Source organism: Ixodes scapularis, unplaced genomic scaffold (genome assembly GCF_016920785.2).
Source record: "Ixodes scapularis isolate PalLabHiFi unplaced genomic scaffold, ASM1692078v2 PGA_scaffold6__148_contigs__length_123643588, whole genome shotgun sequence".
NCBI classification, from domain to species: Eukaryota; Metazoa; Arthropoda; class Arachnida; order Ixodida; family Ixodidae; genus Ixodes; species Ixodes scapularis.
Window position 1 is genome coordinate 4,213,801 of NW_024609881.1, and position 24,255 is coordinate 4,238,055.

General features: G+C 46.1%; 1 protein-coding gene across 1 annotated transcript in view; it reads left to right on the forward strand.

Annotated features, from left to right (window-relative positions):
- Positions 1-24,255, forward strand: part of LOC8037786 (VPS35 endosomal protein-sorting factor-like) — a 92,305-nt gene that overhangs the window by 66,780 nt on the left and 1,270 nt on the right. The window contains exons 21-24 of the mRNA XM_029993274.4: positions 9,356-9,495; positions 10,500-10,665; positions 12,893-13,011; positions 15,976-16,122. Of these exons, the coding sequence (XP_029849134.1) occupies positions 9,356-9,495; positions 10,500-10,665; positions 12,893-13,011; positions 15,976-16,122 (572 nt within the window). The remainder of the gene's footprint in view (positions 1-9,355; positions 9,496-10,499; positions 10,666-12,892; positions 13,012-15,975; positions 16,123-24,255) is intronic.

The window sequence follows — 24,255 nt, forward strand, 5'->3', positions numbered from 1 at the left end:
CCCACCATCATCGCCAACTCTACCAAGTAGTTCTCCGACCCGCCTCCGGCGAGCGACATCGGCAGCATTCACCGTTCGCATGACAACTCCGCGTTTGGCATAGTTGTCGTGTGAAAAGTGCGCGATCGGAGTCTACAGACTCCAATCCCGTTTGGTTTTCCAACATTTGCTTCCTAAAAAACAACCTTCCTGACTTTAAAGCGCTGAAGTAATCTTTCCCGAATACAATATTCGCTGTGTGCGAGACATGGCTGGACGCCTGTCTTTGGTGGGCAATTAATGGGGATTAATCAATCTCGCACAATTCTCTTTATTCCAGCAAAACTGTCTCTCCTTGGGGCGAAGGAGTCCGTCCTCGCCATGCCATAACACCTGCCCTGCCAACGTCTCGACCACCTCGCCCCTCCGGGTCTAGAAGCCATCTTTGTCGAGGTATTTTGTAAACATGAAAAGCCTCTTCTGGTGTCTACCTACTGCCCACCCTCCCTCCGTGAACAATCGTACGCCCTCCTTCAAAAGAGCCTACAGCGCGTCGACCCCAGCAAGTTCTCTGCACTGTTCATCTGATCCACTTGATGACATGCTGTAAGACGTATTGGAAACTGCTGGCCTCACCCAACTTCATGACGCCTCATTCTACATTTCTCAAAACAGCAACGCTACATTCCTCGACCTCGTCCGTACCAATAATCCCACCTTATCCTACCGCTGCACAGTGAAATCCAGCCTACCAGGCAATGATCGCAGTGCTCTCCTCACCAATATCCATTGTCCTAAGCGAGGTCATCATGCCAAGAAGTTCCAGCAGTTCTAAAAAAACGATTTCCCTCATCTCAATCAGCTCATCCACCTCGGTCCCTGGTTCATCGTGTTTAATCACCCATCGGCTGACGAGGCCGACAACCTCTCACTCAACATATCAGCAATTCAGCACAAATGTGTTCACCCTAAGGATCAACAGGAGGCACGGCAGCCTTCCATGGATGACAAAGGAGATTGCACTCTTAATCAGACGTAAACACTGACTATTCAAAAAAGTGCCTCTAAATCCCACTCATCTTAACCAAGCCCACCAGGCACGTACCGAAGTCAAGCATCTCATTCATATCTCCCATAACAATTACCTACCAACTAAGAGCAAAAGCAACCTGCCAGCCCAAACTCTTGGGCATGTTTTCACTATAAAAAAAAAATGTTCCACGCGTCGGTCTTCACACATCACGGCAGGCCCTATTCTAATCTTGACATAGCAGAGCTCTTCTCTTACCACTTTTCTCGAGCTGCAGCATTACTTGACCCTACCGCACCTAACCTTTGTCCCACCCAACCCACAACTCAGCCAATCAAGGCCACACCAGCAATCACACTCTCTTCCATAGTCATTCTTCAAAGTGAAACCTACGAAGCCCTCGCCTGTGTCAACTCCTCTCAACGCCCTGGACCAGACAGCCTCCACCCTGCATTGCCTAAATCCTGTGCTGGCTGTATCTCCCCCGTCCTCACTTGCCTCTTCAACGATTTTCTCTCCCACAGCTCTGTTCCTAAATCCTGGAAAGTTGAGTCAGTAACGCCTCTCAAAAAGGGACACGGTGCCCCCTCAAGTCTAACATCCACTTGTGACGGAGTGTATTACCGACTCATTTGGTGCTGTGCGTGCGGGCACGTGTGTGTGTGTGTCCCACCGTGGCATTCGCGCCAGATTACAAAGAATCCTCGCCTCGCGGCCAGGGGAAGAAAAGAGGACAAAGAAGAGGGACAGCAAAAAAAGGGCGGTTTAGCCATCGCAAGCCTTCGGATGGAGAGTGTTTGACGGAGAATGTTGTAGCAGTTGTCTGTGTCGCGAACTCAAGCCGAGTTTAGATAAAGTTATATGTGCCGGAACTAGTCCTGGGTACTGTCTCTCCTCAACGTTGGGGGAGACAACTGCTACGACGTTCTCCGTCTGAAGGCTTGCGATGGCTAAACCAAACAATGGAGCCCCCGCCGATATGGTTTCCGCCCGGCAGGAGCTGCGAATCGGCCCTTGCAGCTTTCACTTATGCACTCAGCACCAGCCTCGACAACCGAACTCCGTGCGAGATTGTCCAGGTGGACTTCAGAAAGGCTTTTAACAGCGCAGACCACAGCTTGTTCCTATCTAAACTCCAACAGATGGGAATCTCCGGCATGAGGAATTAAAAATTTACTTTCTCACACTACCTTATTCTTCAAGGGCTTTTTTCGTGATTTAGCACTAACTGGAAACACTACTAACAGGTAGGGTGTCCACTGAGCTAGGTTATGTGTGCCATTGCGTGTCAAAGGGGCTTTGAGAAAACTAATTGAAGAACACTTTGTCCAAGCTCAAGAGAAAAAATCTTGTTCTTGACCACTGGCTAACACAACATGATGGCAGCAACCGGTTATTGTTGTTTTCTTCCGGTGACTTTAGAATGAGGTCTACTGGCACGACAACCAGCTGTGGTTGTCGTGCTGATCCCTAAGACGGATCGTGATGAGGAAGAGCTAGAGCCCTCCCAGCCACTGTTTTTTCCCAGATATGCAGAACTACCTTTACAACACTTACCCAACCATTTACGCAGTTTGTCATATGACGAGTTGCAGGTTATTGTCAAGTGACCACTTGTGGCTGCGACATTCATAATTGCATAAGAGATCATGGAATAGGTGCCAGAACCCTCATGAGGAATGTTATGCCGCAATGTCAATTTCGGTGGCCCTATTACAGCTATAATCTGTTTCAGCCTAATTTTACAAAGAAAAGCACTGCCGCCCTTTGGAGCTAATCAGAGCAACGAAGCAATTTTTGCGAGAGCTCGCCGTAGGAGGAGTATACTCCCACAATATGTTGTCCCGTCCCTCAGCCAAATGTTCCGGTTGTCTCGTTGGTGCCGTAGCTTTGGTAATGCCCTGTAAGCTGCAGAAGGATGAGTCAACCTAGTTCGAGTAACAGTTTACCTCACGTACGAATATGACCAGAAAATGCTCATGCCACCCAAGGATGAGGGTCGACAAATTTCCCAGCGTACGGTCTCCGATTTTCTTCTTGTGGCCCAGATGATGAGCTGCCTCTTGAATTTTCTCACTTCATCCCCCTGGTTACTGATGGTCCTTGTTTTTGGTGTCCGGCCCTTGCAGCTTGCCTCCACACGTTTGTCGCCCTCGTGGTATTCTTTGTGATTCTCCGAGGAACCATCGTACTGGAACAGGAAAGTAACAGCATACAGTGAATGGACGAAGTGAGACACACCTTATACTCAGGGGCAGATCCAGAACTCGTTTGGGGGGGGGGGGGAGGGGGGGCAGAACATTTGTAAGGATACTATTCTCCCCTTCTTTCGTGTGCACCGGGGGGTCCAGCCATGTCAAATTGCCCTCCGAGATGGGGGGGGGGGGGGGGGGGGGGGGGGGGGGGGGGGGGCCGCCTTCGTCGCCCCCCCTTGGATTTCCCCCTTGGATCTGTCCCTGCTTATACTTCTAAATTAGATAAGTACAGTGGGTCTTACTGCATGACGAGCCAAGTGGAGATAAATAATGTCTGGAGCTTGACGGGGGGAGGAGGTGTGTCGACGCATGCTGGACGACAGGTCCTGGATGCTGCCATACCCACAGGGTATCCTGAGGAGAGAGAGAAGACAGGTGTGAGTCCAGGAAATTTGCCTGTTTGAGCAACACTTTTTTTGGAGGTGCCTTCCCGTTAATCCCCTTGAAGGGACATCCATTTGACTATTTAATTCAGAATTATGTTCAATGTGCCCAGTCAACTTGCTTGGCCTGTTTGCAAATATATAACAACTGGTAAATTCACTTTTTATAATGTTGCGTTTTTTTTTATTTTTTATCTTAAGCTATGATGCCATCTTCTCTTTTATGATTTTAGATTAGCAAATCCCAGGTTCGGTCCTGATCCGCGTCATTTGCCACGATATTTATATTTTTCCAGTAAAGTGGTGTGAAAGCTCCGGTACGGGGAGGTTGTGCGTGAAGCAATTCATTACGTTCGACCGTTCTACAGGTCACGTCCGACGTACATACGTCTCAGAAATTAACAGTCACATACACTGGAGAAAAGACGATCGTGCCATGCCCTGACGCGAAGGACAGCACGAGCACTTTAAAATGTTTGCACTCACCAGCAACGAGCTTGAAGCGGAATCCCGGAATCTCGAACGGCGAAGCGAGTCCCCGGCTTTTTGGCTTCTTGCCTTAGCAGGCCCATTTAGAACACATTCATAGCGTGATTCGGTAATTCACGTGACATCAAAACGCCAAGCGAGGATCCAACCGAAAGGGAAATGTACTAGGAAAGAGAAATTCGCAGAACAGCAACACCGACAACGCTGACAACGTGCCCGGCGACGTTTAAAAACATGGCTTCGGTTAGGGCAATGAACCAAATGAGCTTTTAAAGCTAACGGTAACTGCTCGATTTTTTCTTTCCATGTTGGTTTATCATTATTACCTAGCTTATTATGTTTTCTAAAAATATTAACATTAACACACTCAATTTAGTCCATTGCGATTCTTTTTGACCCCGTTTTTTTTGTTTGTTTTTGTTTTACAACTACAGTTGTCGCCATCCGGCTTGAGGAGCGCTGTGTATGCGCAATTACCGGAAGTGGCCTTGAGTGGGACCACTGGTTATGATTCCACTGTGGTCGAGACGCTGCGTCGTTCAACTCCGCAACACAAGGAGAGTGAGGGGCGGGGCGTACTTCTCTTCCGCGGGGGGCCAAAAGGGCGGGAGTTTCAAATGTGGAGAGGTTCTGACTATACTAAATTGCGTCCTGTGGCGTAAATATTGATAAAAAAAATCATTTTTTTCGCGGAACATTTGTTTTGTGACATGCTTGTCCCAATTAGGCTGTTAAAAAAAAAACTTTTTTTCTTTGCAGTTACCCTTTAAAGGGACACTGCAAGGAAAAAATTGACCGCATCTCCACGTGGTGAATGATGCTGATTGGGGCGAAACTCTGGTGGTGCTTGTCTGCATAGACGCTGAGCCGCGCCTTTCATTCGTTTTCATTCATGTCAAAAAGAGAATGTGTGGTATGGAACGTGGTTATATATGCATTTGACCGCAGGGCCCTCTCCTTTATTGACGTTGAGCGGCTACATGCAACATTTCATCCGTGACATCCCCAGCTCTTGAGTTACTACCACATCTCAGAGCCCCCTACCCGTCCCGCAGTCGTGGCCGAGTGGTTAAGGTGATGGACAAGAAATCCATTGGGGTCTCTTCGCACAGGTTCGAATCCTGTCGACTGCACAAACATTTTTCTTTTTTTGCTTTTTTCTTTTTTTTTTTGGTTTTACACAAGCACGTGAGCTCACGAGCAAGAGCACCAGCAAGATGGATGTGATCACGGACGCCGGACAGACAAGGCTAGACCCTAAGGAGCTTCGCCCCTAAAAAAAGTTCTTACAGTGAAGCTGTTATACGCTAAGGTCTGGGAAAAAAATGCGTCCTCACGTGTCGACAGAAAACTCCCTATTGGTCGTGGAAAGTTAATAAATAAAAATGGGGCAACCAGTGTGAGTCAGCTTCCCTTGGCTTTGTTTGATAGTGAGATCCCCTGATCCCTTGTTGTCATCTCTAGGCATGGTTCTTGAGGTCGTCCTAGAAGTCATTTTAGTGGCCGTCCTAGGCGTCGTCCTCAAGGTCGTCATAGAAGTCGTGCTCGAGATCGTCATTGAAGTCGTCGGAGAGGTCGTCCTCTAGGTGTCATCCTCGAAATTGTCCTAGAAGTCGTCTTTGGGGTAGTCCTAGACGTCATCCTCGAGGTCATCCTAGCAGTCGTCCTCGAGGTCGTCCTAGAAGTTGTCTTTCAGGTTGTCCTAGACGTCGTCCTTGAGGTCGTCCTTGTGGTCCTTGACGTCGTCCTCTAGGCGGCGTCCTTGAGGTTGTCCTAGAAGTTGTCCTTGAGGTCATCCTTGACGTCGTCCTCAAGGCATCGTCCTAGACGTCGTGAAGATAACAGCTTTGCTGGTCCTTCATCTTCACATGAAGAGGAGGGGCTCTACAATATTTTTTTCGCATGTCATCCACGAGCAAGGTGGGTAAGCGTCATGAGACACAATTAAAATGCAACGTAAAAATATTTGCTTCGGTGGGCCAGGTGCACGACACAACTTGAAAGCTTGCCTCTCGAGGCGCAATGAGGAGAACACACCTAGACAAGCTTTATTCGAGCCAAATGTCCGATTGCCTCCAACCGAATGGCTCGCAAATTCTTACCTGTGTAGGTATCTTCTCGGTATTGAAACCATGGTTGCAATCACGACGGTTGCACAATTCACAGAGCAGCGGGGCTACTTTTAGAGGAACCAACATCTTTATTGAGCATCAACGCTCGCAAAGAAGGAAATCAAGCCAGATCAATCAAAATAGTGAATGTGAAACTCTAGGCTCAGGCCAGTCCCGCTACAAAAACGAGCATCTGCACAGCGCTTCCGAAGGCGCATACTTGCGGCAGTTGTTCGCTGCAAACTATGTCGGTTGATGAGGTCTTTCTCTAAACACCTCTATAAATTCAAAATCACTCGCACTCATAAAAATTCACGAGCTCAACAAGCTTCGCTCGTTCAGCTGTCCGCAGACGCCGGCAGCCATGTGTGTTAATGTTTCAAACCAAAGCGAGAAAAGCAATCTCGGAATACATTTTAAAACAATAACAAGTCTTTCTGGATTATTTGCTTCTCCAACATAAAAAATACTTGATTAAAATGCTGTTACGGCCACGGAGATACAACTTTACAACCAACCTTTCACACGTCAATCATCTCTCGAGCCAATGAGAGATGTAAGCACCTTGTAAGCACGGTGCAGGGCTTGGTGGGCACTTATATTGCTTCTAACAGTGTAAATATTGCTCTAAAAAATAATTATTTTAAGATATGTGTCTCATCTATGCCCTTTAAAAAAAAAAAAGAATTCTTTTTCTATGCAATGTTCTTTTTACGGGGAGACCCTGGTTTTTAACATTTTTTTGTCATTTCTCATCTAATTTCTATTAAGTTCTCACATCTTTAATAATTTTTGGGTAATAAGCAAAAAACATCTGTTATAGTTTTCCGGAAAATCTCATCTTTGTCCCAAATGTTTCTGCCCAACTTTTATATATCACCGCCGTAAAAAGAAATCTCACAAAATATGTCTGCATGTTTTACGAACAGTGGAGAGTGCAACAAAACCATTCTTATCATTTTAACATCATATCAGAAAAAATTATCACAATTTGAAATTTTTCTTCTTAAGAAATCAGTCTTTGCCAATTAGTAGTTAACGTTTTCCAGAAATATTAGTCTCGTTGCGCTCTTTGATTTGTGAGGTATCATACCCTGAAAAAACTGTTTGGATCCAAATTTTACATCAAACAATACCTAAAAAAAAAAAAATTGTTTTGTGACAAAAAAAAAAAAAAAAGAATTTCGAGGAAATAGGAGAAGCTTTTTAAAGGGATTGTCCGGTCGAAACCGGAAGTAGTTAAGTTTTGCGCTCGTTACGTCGAGGGAGCGATCATATAGACAAAAGTCTTTTTTTTTTTGATATATGATCTCCCCTTATTAATTAAGCCTTTCCTGAGTTTATGTACGAAACTGCACCCCAAATTTCACCAGTGTCAATGGCTGTCATCCGTAGCTGCTGCGTGACGTCACAAAGCCCAAAAGGTTGTCGGATGGTCGGGATAACAGGTGTTGGTGGACGGATGTCTTGTATATTGTTTCGAATTATATAGTCTCCTAGGCTGTACCCTACTGAAATACATATGTTTCTTTCAATGCACTTCCTAAGCGTATACAAAAAAACGTCACCTTTTAGCAGGATATTACTCGAAAACAGCCATGAGCTTCGAGCAAACATATGCCGTTTTGCGCAAACACAACTCCTACGGCCAGCGATCAGAGTGGGAGCTCTTGCAATGCAAAGGATGTAGATTTTGCCTCTGAAGCAGCACCTAGGTACACGAAGTGGCATTTGAGTACAGATATCGGCGTATCCATTGGATCGGTGATGAGGCTGCGGGCTGTTCTCTCGGAGGCGATGTCCGCGGGTCAAAGGCAAACGGCGAATCATTCAAATGCATGTCGTTACTTGACTCGGACGAGCCTTGCGAATCGTAGCCACGCTCCATTTTTACATGCAGTTCAAATGGAATCTGGCTACACGCGTGCTAAATACAACTTCTGGCATTGTTTCCAGATGGCCTAGCTATTTGTTTCAGTTTCGCTGCATAATCAAACCGATTGATCCGATTTGGGCGAGGAGTGGATGGACGTAGTTGAATATTGTTGGCACAGCATCACACCTCAGCTTACGAGCCTTCTGTCCGCTTAGAGCTCAGCGCGTGGCTCTCTTTTGTGAGATGATTACTGCATAAGCAGGATCTCGATCTTGACAGGAGACCAGTCCCTACGCACGGTTACGATCCATTTTGCTCGTCACTGCACGTCTCGCGAAAAAGTGTGGAACATCACGTCTTGACTCTCATGTGCTGCCCGGTGGTTGTTGTAAAACTTGTTTGTTTTACAAAAAAGACTCTCGAAATAATGTTTTACTATTGCGAATTTTGTCACTTACGTATGTGCACTGAACACTGGTGATCGACATTTTTCATATCCTCGCACAGTGCAAACGCTTGTACCGTGAAAGCACATTTAGAAATTGTGATGTTCCTAGCTCAGAAGTAAATAAAGTAGTTAAAAAAAACTTTCAGCCTTTCCACTTTGATGAGGAAGACAATCGAAGCTGTGTGCTCGTCCCGTGTGTTTCTTCTTCGTCCTCGTCTGTTTTGTGCGCTGTTTCCTAAGATGAATACCCACCAACTCGCCCAACTATCTATTCTTCTATAATAGCTGGAAAGGTTGCCGCCATCTATGAGCAATGGCGGGAACCAGACTGGTTGTCTGGTTGCTGCCGTCGCTCGTAGATGGCGGTAGCTGTCCAGAGTTTTGTGTCGACATTTGTTTGGTACCGGACACGAAATCGGGGAAACTAGCTTATAACAGCTCCACTGTAAGAAGAGACAGAATAGAAAAAGCAAGCATGAGAGGTTTCATTTGTCCCATGTCCAGTGCAACCTTCCATAACGTTTTGGGGTCTCACGACACCTCATTCGGTGGTTCCCTTCACCTCGCTCATTTCGGCTCGGCAGGGGAACGCTGGACTGCCCTGCTCGAGACTCGGGTTACTGCCGAAGCCACTAGCAGTAGACGGTCGAGGCAGCAATCTCCATCCTCATAAATATAGCAAAACCCGCTCTCTTTTGTCCCTGTCCATACACAAACAATGCGTGTATCAAGAAGTCTTTAAACCTAACAGTGAGGGTTGTGTCAGAGAGTGGGTTTGTTGCAGCGGACTCATTCTTCAAGGCGGCCATCAGCCTGATGCCCGAGATGCCCCACACCATTGAGCTGGAGGGGAAGCAGAAAAGCTCGGAACCCTTCCTCCTCTCCTTCATCAACAACTTCCTCTCCACCCTGCTCTTTGTGCCCGTGAGTCCCTCCTGCAACGTTTTCCTAGAGAAACCTCCTGTCCCCAGATAGATCGGAACGTCACTACTGTCGGGGAAGATGCGCAACTATCGGGGAATTTCAGTCAACTCTTAATGCTTGGGAGATATCGGGGAATTGGGGCAAAATGTTGCCAGGGAGTTGGGGAAATGTTTGGCAATCTGTGGATTATATTGCCGCAATAAAGGGAATATTGGGGAAATCTTTTCCAGAGTTTAGGGAACTGTGGAAGAATCTGGGGATCATGTTTTCATTGTATGTGGAATTTGGGGAAACGTTTTGCCAGAATTGGAGAAACATTGAAGAAATCAGGAAATTTAGGAAACATGGGAGTTAGGAAAATTTCGGGGAATTGGGGGATTATGTTGCCACCGTGGAGGGAATGTCGGGGAATTTGGAGAAACATTGTGTCGGAGTTGGGAAATGTGAGAAATGATGTTGGTAACGTTGCTAGTGAATGCTTTTTGTTGAATCACGTTTAGACCCGAACAGAAGCAACATTTTAGTGGATCAGTAGATAGTAAACGTCTTTATTTTCGCAGGTGCAATATTTCGTAATTATTGCACCAGACGATCGTCTGCTAACAATATCTCGACTCACTCTGAGAGACGCAAAATGAGATCTTGCTCTATTATTATTAATATTCGAGGTTGATGGCGGTGCAGATTTAGAGAGCCTAGATTTAAGCAACGGACAAACTCAAACCGTGGAGGGCATTTGCAGTTTAATGGTGGACGCTCCCCCCATGCAGATTGACCGCAAGTGCTCACTCGTTGCATCGTCGCGTGGCAAGAACAAAAGCGAGCGGAGAGGCAGAGACGTTTGCAGACGATGGGCGCATTCTTCACCTCCTCCCAGCTCATATTGCAAATGCGGCGCGTAAGCCACGTGATCCTGGCAGGGCCATTGGAAACGCTCTGTAACCTAGGCACACTACGGAGAGTGGTTGTTGCATGGCGCCGTCTGACGGCCCTGGTGCTCCCAGGATCACCCGGAGCAGGAGCCCCTGTACCTGCTGCGGGGCCTGCTCAACGTGGTGCAGGACTACCTGTGGGACTCGCACAGTGACGCCCGGGCCGTGGCATTCCTCAACGTTCTAAACCTGCTCACAGCACTCAGCCAGGACAACTACCTCCACCACATCGACAAGGGTGAGCAGGATTGAGGGGCTTGACTATACTTGGCGTCAACTATTTTGTGCTACCCTACGAGGCTGACAAAGGACAGGGAGGATCTTTGATTGTCCCGCTTCCAGCGCAAGCTTCCTCCCTTCGACAACGCTCTGGCGTCTCGTGCGTCTCGAGCGCACAGACTAAGCCAATGGTGCAAGTGCTGCGTCATTTGTGCCAATATGAGTTATGAACAGAAATCTGCTACATTTTCGCCACACTTGATTGGTTTAGCTGATGGAAGAACACGTAGAGAAAGATGACGAATGCCGCGATGTTGCGCTTTTGACGCTGTTGATTGGTCCCATTGGTTCGTAGCGTCGACTGTGCTTTGACAGTTAAGGAAGTTTGCAGAGAGCAAGTCATCTGCTTCTTGCCCAAGAGTGGCGGTGACGTTAGAACGATGCCGAGCTCTGATTGGCTTGGATTGAGAGGCTAGTGGGTAGACCTCAATGCTTGATGCCTTGCGGTCTACCCACCATCTTTTTCAATCCGTCAGTAAGAGCTCGCCGTTCTGACATCATCGCAACCCCTGTGCAAGAAGCAGACGAACTTTCACTCCACATAGAAACTGTTCGTTAACCATGCTGGCCTCGTCATCATCTGAATTTCCAGACAGTGTCAGCGTTATCAGCTAAAAGTCCTGAACACTAGTTCCAAATTAGTGGGATGGTGGCTACTGTGATAACATAGAACTACAGTAATGTTGCGGGTCATCGACCATCCCCGAGTCATTGCCCACACCACTTTTAGGGCGAATATCGATTTCCAAGAAAACGCCAAGTGATTGCCCACCCCTACAGGTACCCCAACACAAACTCTGCGATCCGTGAAAATTCGTCCTCCCCCAATGATGCGGCCTTAGGACGTTACGGTTGGAGGACATCCGTGACAAAGTAAAACGAAGGAGGGAAAGACATTAAAAGTGCCAAAAACAACTGCGGGGAAAGACACTCCAGTTTGATTACGCATTTCCTCCCTGATATCCGCGACCCCCGAAGTCGGGGTACATTTGTGCAAAAAGAATATGATAACAGAATAAAACTTAGTGTTATAAAAAAATTTGATGAGACAAAAAAAAAAAAACGTTCAGCCTTTCCACTTTTGTGAAGAAGGAACACCAGTGGAGCTGTACTCTATACACTGCCGCAACGCGCACCGTGCCCGATTCCCACTTCTCATCCGACACGCCGCCGATCGTGGATACGTCTTAGGCGAACCAGAGTCGGTCGCACACGGCACACGTGACGCCAAACGGGTTCTCCATGAACTCCCTCCGGAACCTCGCCGTCGCACCCGGGAACTGTTCAGCCGGCGTGGAGTGCAGTCGTCGCCGGGCCTCACACTTGCACTTAGCCTCAGTGGCACAATCGTCATCCGGGGCGTTGGCCCGCCGTCGCCTTTTACATCGCTGGTTTTGTTCTCGGTGGAGGCTTTTCCAGGCGAGTGATGTGCTCTTGGGCAAGGTAATCTGAAGTGCTGGACGCAGTGGAAGTCGAGGCGATAGCGGCTTTGCGGCGGTTGCGGACCCATTTGCGCTGCTGCATACGTTGCCGCTCCTTCCGCAGCCTGTCTCCTTTCCCCGAAATGGCGCTCGGCCGACCCATCATGAGTCCAAACCGAAACTGATAAGAGCGTAGGAGCGTAGGAAACAGCATGCAAAACAGACAAGGACGAAGAAACAAACATGACGAGCGCTGCGCTCGTTACGTGTGCTTCTTCTTCGTCTCGTCTGTTTTTCGCGTCAAGGTAATAATAAAAAAAATAAAATAAAAAAGACCAAAGTTTTGCTAATATTTTTTAAGAGACCCAGTTTGTCAGTGAACATGCAGTCCATGTTTCTCCGTTACGTGAACTTCTCAACTAAATTCCATCTTGAAAAGACCCTGCCGCCATTGGGACTCTGTCCGACGACTTTGTGCCGCCTTTTGTTCCTCTGAACCTTCCAAGGAATGTTTCTTCTCACCGTGGAAAAATAAAAAAAACGGTTGATCGATCGATGCCAAACCCAAGTACAGTAAAACCTCGTTATAACAAAGTTGAAGGAGCGGTCGTAATTATTTCGTTATAACCATTAGTTTGTTATAGCCAATGTCCATTTCTTCCCACTATTAGCAAGCAAGGGGAATTATGATTGCTTTGTTATATCCATTAGTTTGTTATATCCCGTTTTGTTATAACGAGGTTCTACTGTATTGTCTAATTCCAGTTGACTCGAATGACGCCTTGTACGGCGGCGACCCCAAGTTCACGGCCCAGATCAGCGAGCTGTGCGGGAGCGTCATGGACGAGGTGCTCAGCCACCTCAAGTACCTGGGCGATGCTGGTGTAAGTGGTGCTCCTTGTCCTGTCTCACTGCAGTCATCATCATCAGCAGCATCAGCAGCCCTGTGGCTTTCCAAAGGCTGGTTTACAGTTGCCACTTCTTACAACCGACCAACCTCTTAAAATGTCTTAAGACTAGAGAAGACATTGGTGCCATCTGTCGGGTAGCTATGGAACACTTGTCATTCCTTATATTTCCTATCCTTTTTTTTGTGTGCCCCATTCTTTCTTTTTTGGCTCTAAAACTGTTGAAGATGTCATAAACGACTATTTCTCGTAGATGGTAAGTACATTTGATCTCTCAAATACTGCAGAACCTTTGCTCTAGAGAAATGCAGTGCCAGGACCACATCATAGATGGCACCAGTGTGCCAGTGTGTTCTCTTCTCGTAAGGGATTGTAAAAACTTGGTCGTAAGCAAACGCGAGTGTGTACGGGCCTTAACACTGAAGATGTTGTATGGCTGTTTTCACAGAAATTCCTGTAACGCACATTTACGCAATGTGGAAGTATAAAAAAAGCACTTGGCTTTAAACTGTCTGTGAATTGGATGCCAAACCAACTTTGCCAAACCAACTGCGCCAACAATGTACGCGTGAGAAACAAGTCAGAAACGTAACAAGAAAGTTGGTGTGCTTGCAGATATGGTTGGAGATTGTCTAGGAGGCAAAGGGGGAAAGGGAGCAAGCGTCCGAGTAAATGCTTAAATATGCATTTACTCAAATAAAAATTATAGATTTATCGATTGAGGAATATCTTTCGTAGGCAATCGGGAGACACGAAATCGCAGGGTTGAAGCCGGAGTGTGCAACCGCACGAGACGTGAACTTCGCATTTCGCTCGGGTTAGAGCGCTAGCTTTGGCAGACCTTCCTTTTCAGGACACTACACGCAACTTTGTGCTGTCGAGGCACAAAATGCGTACAGTAACCCCTCGATTGTGAGTCTTCGGGTTATGCGACATCCTGCATTTTACGGCGGTTTGGCGCAGGCTTCGCGAACTCGTAGTAGAAACAATATACTAGACGGTCAGATTTTACAACGCATGGACGCGCGTATCTCGCTTCGTAAGACGATCCTGGTACATCGCATAACCGGGAAAAATGGACGACGCACAAAAATGAAACTGCACTGAGCTATTGAATGTATCCTCCTCCCCCTCCTTCCCCCAAGAGTCTGTTCTTGGTTCAGTCTGCTTCGCCTGTGGTGGTGTTGCTTTTACGGCAGTACCGTAACATCCCCAGAGATAGCTCACCTAGAATCGAAAGCCAATCGGGTACAAATAAGGAATGGCTTAACTTTCGGCGTGCAAATCGAATAGCAGTGTATTTGATTTGACCTTTTCATCTAACACTAGTATTATGATATTTTGTTTACGTAGTGTCTTACATTTATTTTCTGGAACAAGCTAATTAGCTCTGTTGAGGGCACTTTTCATGCAGCACGGTTAGGCCGCATTGTTGATGTGGCGGATGCTGCTTCCCCACAGTGCACAGAAAAACCGTGAGGTTTGTGGAGTGTATGAGGGCAAGATGACCCTTTGGAAGACGGCAACAAGGACAAAAACAGTCACTCGTGACTAAGGGCCTTGAAGCATTGGGTATTCAGATTTCGGATGTTTAGTTTTTCTGTCCTATTTTAATTAATTCTAGATTTATTTTAGATTCTAAAAATTCTAAATCTTAATTACTGTAAACAACTAAATTTTCGCAGGGACCTAATTTTCGCAAATTTCGCGAATCGCCTACAAATCAATTCGGGCAATATGTGAACGCTACGAAAGCTACATTCAATTTGCGAAAATTAGAACCCGCAAATAATTTCAAATTTTCAGCTTTGGCCCGATTCGCGGAAACTTGAGCCCACAAAAATTAAGTCGTTTACAGTAATTATTTAGGCATTCAGTGAAACCTCTTAAGGCTAGTTTGTGCACACTTGGGTTTGACCAAGACTGAGTGTATTGTGCTCCCCTTTAATCTGTTACGACGAGAAAGCACAGTGCCGCCATCTGTGGGGTAGCCGTGGAACACCTCCATTTCGTCTTATCTTTCGTAATTTTTTTGTGCATCATTCTTTTTATTATGGGCTTGAAAATTTTTTGACGTTGTTATAAGCAACCATTTCTCAGAGGTAGGATGTACACTACTGCAGAACCTTGAGTCTACCGTAATATTCCGAGAGAGGACCCACGTCCAAAAGATAACCCCCTACTTTTGGGCTAATTAAAACACTGAATGATAATCCACTTCTAGCCGTTAGAGTTAGTTAGTTAGAGTAGTTAGTTAGGCGAGTTGTTAGTTAGAGTTAGTTAGGCGAGAGGAAAGTGGACATTGCTGACTGGAGAGAACAGTCATGTATGCTTGATCGCCCCCCGAAGTATTAAGTTTGGGAGATCACAGAATACAACGATAGTATTTTTGCTTACTCCTCATTTCCGAATTTAGGTGTGCTATCTCTGGGGATATAAGGGTAGTATGCTCAGTTCCAGGGCTACAGCACAGTGCACTTGGTCATATTCAAAGGCAAGTGTGTCAACCAGCCTTTATGCTGTGGCGGTGGAGACATTGGAAGTTTGGCCGCTCCTTAGAGGTTGCGAAGGGCCACCAGATTTCGAGAAAACGCACAAGACTCTTACTTGTCAACCACTCTCTTCTATGCAAAATAACTCTTATCCCTTCACACAATTTACAATTTGGCATTTGTCGCACATTCCTGCCGAGAGCTAGCAGCCGCCTTGGTGACTCCGAGACAAAACGCCGGCCTATGGATCCTCAGGTAGCGGGTTCGAACCCCGGCCGCAGTGTGACGATGGCTCATTACAGAGAAGGCGCCTTGTAATCGATATTTTGGTCGCTCCTCAAAAGATCCCCAGGTGGTCTAAATTAATTGCTGGTCCTCCACTGGGGTGTGCCGATGCCCTTCGGCAAAAACTAGTAATTTAGTTTCCTTTTGCACGGTCTCCCTGCAGCAGTACCAAAGACAGGCAGCGCTTGCCATGGAGCTGCTGAACCGCATCCTGATTGGTGGCAGCCTCGAGAACAAATCCCTGCTTTCACTCTGCGTCAACCTGTGGAACCTGGCCCACAAGCACGGCACTCTGGACCACAAGGCATCGGTGAGTGGATCTCACGGGGCTTGTGTTGCGTGGTTCAGTATGTGGTGGTAACGAGAAAGGGTGCTTTTATGTTATCATACGTTATCAAGCATTGTCATTGTGACTTCACAATGAGGACCCTTGCTTACGCCTTCCTGACACAAAAAAATTAGCTTGTGACAAAATTTTAATGGTTTACGAGTCACAAACGGAACCTCGTACTGTAATTGTTCTTCATTGATCGTTCAGACGAAAGCCATTGTGACAGGCACCAGTTTGCCACTTAAAACGCAGGTTCCTCAAACTCCCAAGTTTCCTCGGCGATCCCTGCCTGTAAGCAAAGTGTCTTTCCAGTGTAGGCTCTATCTTAGCAGATCTGAGCCACCCCTTCGTGCATAACTTTCCTAGTATGTGCACTATTGTTTACAAGGTTTGTAGGCTTCTGTACTGTCTTCTTGCATTCATTCTGAGACTGGAAAGGGTTCCTTGGCCGCCATTCTAGACCGATGGGAGTTCTCATCATCAAAGAGTTTGGGAACCCCTGCCCTAAAGCAGTGGCGTATCCAGGAAGGAGGCTTATGGGGCTTCAGCCCCCCCCCCCCCCCCCCCTGCCCGAAATCCAGCCGACCCTATAATACACATATGCACTTTGACCCCCCTCCTTCCCCTCTCCACACCCCAATTCAGGACATTGCAGCTACCTCAGCCCCCCCCCCCCCACCCACTACCCCTGAAAAAAATTCCTGGCTATGCCAGTGCCCTAGAAGATGCGAAAGGTGCGACTAGTCCATATATAAAAATCTTTCGTTATTCATCCTGAGACCATGCACGAAGCAAAGATAGTGCTTCGCAATCGTTCCTGTGTCCCTCACATGTGTCTAGCATAGCAGTGGTTTTATGTGTCAAGGTGCCATGTCGCTTTTACAACATCTGGATCTGTGTCACTTGGGTCGCAGTAAGCAACCTTATGCATCACATTTCACCTAGTGATGTATGATGCACATTACCTCGATCAATAGCGGAGGCTAATGCGAAATTGGCTCAGAATCTCGAAGAAGTGAAGTGTGTCCCTGAGCAATTGACAAAGACAATGACATTTATTATCTTCTTCCGGTTACTGAGAAATGAAAAACCATTTTCGTACCTGCATTTTGTTCTTCGGCACACCTTTCTAGTCAATGCTGAGCAATGAAAGCTATTTCTACCTGTTTATATTTACCTCTCTGCAAGTCGATTTTGTCATGTGTCACGCTGTCATGTGCAGTTTTGCTTCATATGTTTTGTGTGATTTGCACGTAATTTTGTGAAAAATACTTTGCAACTAGAAAGTTCATTGAAACTACCGTTACGTTCACATGGCGTTATCTGCATGCCATATTTTCTTTAGTTTTGAAGACCAGGTGACATTTAGCCTCTATTTCAACATTCTTGAAACTCGTATGCTGCTCCCAACTTGCTCCAAGCTGCAGTTTTTTCTGCTCCCAGGATTACTCGAAAGCTGCTTTGCCCAGTTCCATCCCTAGTTTATTTTTATGGAAACTGGTGTCAACTGATACGGCCAGTGCAGCAATAGATAATGGTAATCCTCCTGCATCAGTTATTTTTCGCCGCAGAACCTGGCCAGGCAACAATCATGGCCAGACAAAGTCTTCTTAAAAAGAACTACCGTAATATCCCGAGTCATCGCCCACCCCCCTGCCGCGTGAAATTCATAAAAAAGTGGGGTTGGCCACGTCTCAATGGGTGAGCACAAAAATTTTTTAAAAAATCGGGAAAAGAAAATGCACATTCTTTGTGCGTATCTAGCACGGCAGCAAAAGAGATACATTAAACTCAAAACTCGAATTAGTTTTATTGTTTTATACAAAAAGAAGGAAGAGCAGGAGCTGTAGCTTCAGTTCTCGGCGGCGGCTTTCCAGGCGGCGGCCCCCAGAAAAATGTTTCCGCTAGGTTTAGCGGGGAATTTTTTCCGCTATATCTAGCGGGGAAATTTTTCCGCTAGATTTAGCGGGGAAATTTTTCCGCTAGATTTAGCGGGGAAATTTTACCGCTAGATTTAGCGGGGAATTTTTCCCACTAGATTTAGTGGGAAAATGTTTCCGCTACATTTAGCGGGAAATGTTTTCCGCTAGATTTAGCGGAGAAATTTTTCCGCTAGATTTAGCGGGGAAAATTTTCCGCTAGGTTTAGCGAAGAATTTTTCCCGCTAGATTTAGCGGGGAAATTTTTCCGCTAGATTTAGCTGGGAATTTTTTCCGCTAAATCTAGCGGGGAAATTTTTCCGCTAGATTTAGCGGGGAAGTTTTTCCGCTAGATTTAGCGGGAAATTTTTCAGCTAGATTTAGCGGGAAAAATTTTCCGCTAGATTTAGCGGGGAATTTTTCCGCTAAATCTAGCGGGGAAAATTTTCCGCTAGAATTAGCGGGGAAATTTTTCTGCTAGAATTAGCGGGGAATTTTTTTCCGCTAAATCTAGCGGGGAAATTTTTCCGCTAGATTTAGCGGGGAAATTTTTCCGCTAGATTTAGCGGGGAGATTTTTCCGCTAGATTTAGCGGGAAAATTTTTGCGCTAGATTTAGCGGAGAATTTTTTCCGCTAAATCTAGCGGGGAAAATTTCACGCTAGATTTAGCGGGGAAATTTTTCCGCTAGATTTAGCGGAGAAATTTTTCGGCTAGATTTAGCGGGGAATATTTTTCGCTATATTTAGTGGGGAAGTTTTTCCGCTAGATTTAGCGGGGAAATTTTTCCGCTAGATTTAGCGGAGAAATTTTTCTGCTAGATTTAGCGGGGAATATTTTTCGCTATATTTAGTGGGGAAGTTTTTCCGCTAGATTTAGCGGAGAAATTTTTCCGCTAGATTTAGCGGGGAAATTTACCCACAATGCACCGCGCGGTTACGCCGACGGCGATGCCGACGCCGCTCAAGCCGGAAACGGGCCCCTAAGAGCTGCGCTCTAAAAAAAAAACTGCTAATTTTTTTCAGGAACACCCTGTATATGTCAAGTAACTACTGAGATAAAAAGGTCTATACCCTTGCATAATTGCGGCTTATCCCCGTTGAGTGCACTTCTCACTGAGGACCTGTGCACTGCAGGGAAGCAATACTTACGGAGCCAGCGTGCTTTGTTGGTATTGCAGTGCACAGCAATAACATAACCAAGAATTTTTTTTTTTTTTTCTTGGGGAGGGGAGGCGGGAGGTTTAAGGTGGCTGAGACGTTTATGACCTGGGGTGTGGAGGGAAGGGTGGGTGCATCAAAATGTATCCATATATTATAGGGTCGGCTGGATTTCAGGGGGGTGCTGACGCCTTATGAGCTTCCCCGCTGGCTACGCCACTGGTGCACAAGTGCTCAATGAGTAGCGAACTCAATGTACTTGACCCGCTGCAATCAACACTTTGAAAAGTATGAATATCGCAGCTCACCTCGAGGCGAATATCGAATAGAATATTATTCGAAACTAATATTAAAAAATTTGAGTATTCGCACAATGCTATAAATCTTGAATTAGATAATGGTAAGCTCTGAAACTTTGGCATCTAATCTGGACCGCTTGAACGACATTTGGACAGGGACTCAGCATTCTGCAGTCCATAGTTTATTTCTGCAGTTATAATTAAAACAAGAACACCGACTTGACATAACAGAAAAAACAACTTCATTAGACGTTTCACCTCCCATGCGGGAGGCATCATCAGTAGTTACACAGCAAATGCAGGGTTCAACCTAAACTCAACGCTATTTATCACGAATGTCCGTGTAAGCTTCGTGGAGAGGACCGCGGTTTTTGTTGCACACGGATGTGTCCCTGCGAAGAAACCACAATTCTAGAAGCTTTCGGTGCCCCCATCTGTCCTTTCTCGCCAAGGTCGTCGCGGCCGGAAATTTGAAAGAATGCCCCATTGTCCACGCATGGTCCACCAGTTCAGTCTTCAGTCGCGTCGCGTGGGATGCGTACGTGACGTCACGCTTGTGTTCTTTGAGTCTGGTATCTCTCCTCTGTCCGGTTTCACCAATGTAGGACGCTGGGCAGTCACTGCAGGGGATCTTGTAGATAACGCCTCTTTGGACGTTCGCCGGGGTTGGGTCCTTTGGTTTGGAAACGGAATTTCCAATAGTTCTGTATGGCTTGAAAACAGTTCGGATGCCAAGGGGCCTCAAAGCGCGACTAAGAGGTTCGGAGACTCCTTTGACATGGGGGATGCACACTACATTCTTATCTCTTTCCCTTTCGCACGGTTCCACATTTTGTTTCATTTTGTTTTTGACCTCGTCAACAAAACGCCTCGGGTAGTGACGTTTCACCAAAGCTCTCTGTAAATGAGTCATCTCATTTGCGCCATGGAGTTCGTTAGATGACACGGTATTTGATCTCTGTACAAACGATCGCACTACTGATTTCTTGTGTTGCACTAAGTGATGGGACAAAAAATCCAAAAAATTATCTGTTTCACATGGTTTGCGGTACACCCCCGTTCCAATCCTGTGGTTCGGCTCGCCTGTCCTCATTACAGATACATCTAGGAAGGGCTATTTGCCCTGCTGTTCTGCCTCGCAAGAAAAGTGTATCGCGGGGTGAACACTGTTTAGCTCCCGGTGGAAATCATTAGCATGACTTTTATCTAAAATGACGAAAGTGTCATCCACATATCGGCGGTAAAATTTGACCGGGAACAGAACTTTTTTCAGCACTTTCTCCTCAATATGCTCCATAACGAGATTGGCAACACTGACGGATACCGGGCTCCCCATCGGACACCCGTTCACCTGATGATACGTCTCCCCACGGAAGGCGAAAAAACATTGGTTTAAGCAAAAACGCAAAAGTAAAATTATATCATGAATGTGAAGTGACGTGCGTGCTCTTAGGCTTTGATCATCAAGTAGACGCTCGCGTGCGACATCAATGGCAACATCGTTAGGAACATTAGTGAAAAGGGAAACTACATCAAAAGAAAACATGCCTTCATTCGGAAGGAGGGTCTGGGCGCGGACTAACTGAACGAATTTTTGGGAGTTCTGCACACAAAGACCATTTTTCCCTGTCACCGGCGCCAGTAGCTCTACCAAATATTTTGACAGGTCGTACGTGGGGCTACCGATAAAGGATACAATCGGGCGGAGAGGACATTCTGGTTTGTGCACTTTAGGTAGGCCGTACATTTTAGGTGTGCATCCGTCGGAGGAAAAAAGGCGGCGGTACAGAGAATCATTTATCCTACCCTTCTTTCGAAGTTCCCAGAGATGATCAACTAACGAACGTTCAGTTTTCCCAGTTGGGTCGCGAGCTAGTTTGACAAAGTGTGCGGGATTACTAAGAACGTTATACATTTTCTGGTCGTAATCGGTCTTGTCGAGAATCACCGTTCCCCCACCCTTATCAGCACGTACAATGACGATCGACTCATCAGCTCTCAACTCCTGCAACGCCTTGCGTTCATGCTGGTCCAGGTTTGGCTGCGGCGACTTGGCATTGTTCAAAATGGACAACACTCGACTTTGGGCAAGGTTGACGCCAGTCTCGCTAGATATGTGGCAGAGTTTCTCCTCGATTTCGACAATGAAGTCACGCTTGGGGACGTATCGAGGTGCCATTGCAAAGTTGAGACCTTTTGAAAGAAGACTCACGTGGTGGTCCGTCAATTCCTTGGAAGAGTAGTTGAACACAGTCCTTTTCTCGTTCTGGGAAGTTGGTTCCGGGGGCATTAACCGTGCGAGCTTCTTGTTGTGCAGTTCTGACTGTTTGTTCTTTTCCATGTCCTCGGCCTGTTTTCGTGCGACGAAAATTTTACCGCCGATATGTGGATGACACTTTCGTCATTTTAGATAAAAGTCATGCTAATGATTTCCACCGGGAGCTAAACAGTGTTCACCCCGCGATACACTTTTCTTGCGAGGCAGAACAGCAGGGCAAATTGCCCTTCCTAGATGTATCTGTAATAAGGACAGGCGAGCCGAACCACAGGATTGAAACGGGGGTGTACCGCAAACCATGTGAAACAGATAATTTTTTGGATTTTTTGTCCCATCACCCGGTGCAACACAAGAAATCAGTAGTGCGATCGTTTGTACAGAGATCAAATACCGTGTCATCTAACGAGCTCCATGGCGCAAATGAGATGACTCATTTACAGAGAGCTTTGGTGAAACGTCACTACCCGAGGCGTTTTGTTGACGAGGTCAAAAACAAAATGAAACAAAATGTGGAACCGTGCGAAAGGGAAAGAGATAAGAACGTAGTGTGCATCCCCTATGTCAAAGGAGTCTCCGAACCTCTTAGTCGCGCTTTGAGGCCCCTTGGCATCCGAACTGTTTTCAAGCCATACAGAACTATTGGAAATTCCGTTTCCAAACCAAAGGACCCAACCCCGGCGAACGTCCAAAGAGGCGTTATCTACAAGATCCCCTGCAGTGACTGCCCAGCGTCCTACATTGGTGAAACCGGACGGAGGAGAGATACCAGACTCAAAGAACACAAGCGTGACGTCACGTACGCATCCCACGCGATGCGACTGAAGACTGAACTGGTGGACCATGCGTGGACAATGGGGCATTCTTTCGACTTTCCGGCCGCGACGACCTTGGCGAGAGAGGACAGATGGGGGCCCCGAAAGCTTCTAGAATCGTGGTTTCTTCGCAGGGACACATCCGTGTGCAACAAAAACCGCGGCCCTCTCCACGAAGCTTACTTGGACATTCGTGATAAATAGCGTTGAGTTTAGGTTGAACCCTGCATTTGCTGTGTAACTACTGATGATGCCTCCCGCATGGGAGGCGAAACGTCTAATGAAGTTGTTTTTTCTGTTATGTCAAGTCGGTGTTCTTGTTTTAATTATGACGTCTCCCGGCTTTTGGAGTATTTTTGCATTTCTGCAGTTAAAAAAAAACTACTAATTTTTTTTCAGAAACACCCTGTATATGTAAAGAACAATGATGTTATAAATTGACATTGCTAAAGATTCTACAGGAGAACTGGTCACTTTCTAAGGAATCATCTAACTGTTTTTGATTCCAGGTACTCGGCTACTACATTTTCCAGACTACCATATTTACTCGCATAATGAACACACTTTATTCCCCGAAAATTTACACGTCTTTGAGGGGTGCATTCATTACGCGGGGTAAAAGCTTTGCCTTTAGACACTTCGTGCAAATGTCATATTAGGTGCCAATATGACACGGCAAGGTACTGTGGCACGTCTCCAGTGATGGAGGCACACCCATGGCTGGTCGGGGGTGCGCCACAATAACCATGCTTTATAAATTGAGAACCTTTTAAGGGGGGACATGGGTCTTTGGAGCTAGAAACGTCCTACGACTGCATGCTTTTGAAAATAGCGACGGCTGTTGTTGGGTTCTGAATTTACCAGGCTTCTAATTTTGCAGATCAATATTTGGGCTATAAATAAATTAATAATGTCTATGCGGGCTGAATGTGCGTTGAAGTTGACTCTAAACAATTGTTTTCACATGACACAATTTTTGGACTCGTGGAAAATTTGTAGGATGGATATCTCAGCATCCGGAGCAGATAGAAATATAACCTTTTCTGAAATGTGTAGCTAAAAGTGTGAAGCATACAATGTTGAGAGCAGATTTTCTAATATAAGTCTAGAAAATTTTCTATTTAATCTTTTGTTCTATTACTTGTTAGCCATGCATTGAGCAATGAACTTCAATTTATGGTAAAATCACTAATAGGTTTATCTTAAAAGTGCTTCCAATATTGTATGCTCTACACTTTGTAGTATCTAGCCATGTGTTAAAAAGGATATTTTGTTGAGCGGTTTTTTTTTCTATCGTTCCTCCAAACAAAGGCAGGCAAGTTTTAATTACATTGAGGACAATTCTACTGACTGAGAAAACAACCAGATATATGAAATCAGCACAAAAAGTTGAATTGGTTTGTGCAGTTTCAGTTTGGTCATAGAATAAAAAAAAAAAAAAAAAAAAAAAAGCTCCAAGACCAGTGGTCCCCCTCAAGGGCGCTTTTGGCGTGCCCTTTGCCAAAGGAAAAGTGCCTTACGAAGCTCACTCAGCACGGAGAGCAACGCAACCGGTCTCGGGCCTAACCACTTTTATGATTTCACTGTCCAAAAGCGGACCACAGACGACAATGTGTTTGTTGACATCAATGCATCTGATAGGCGA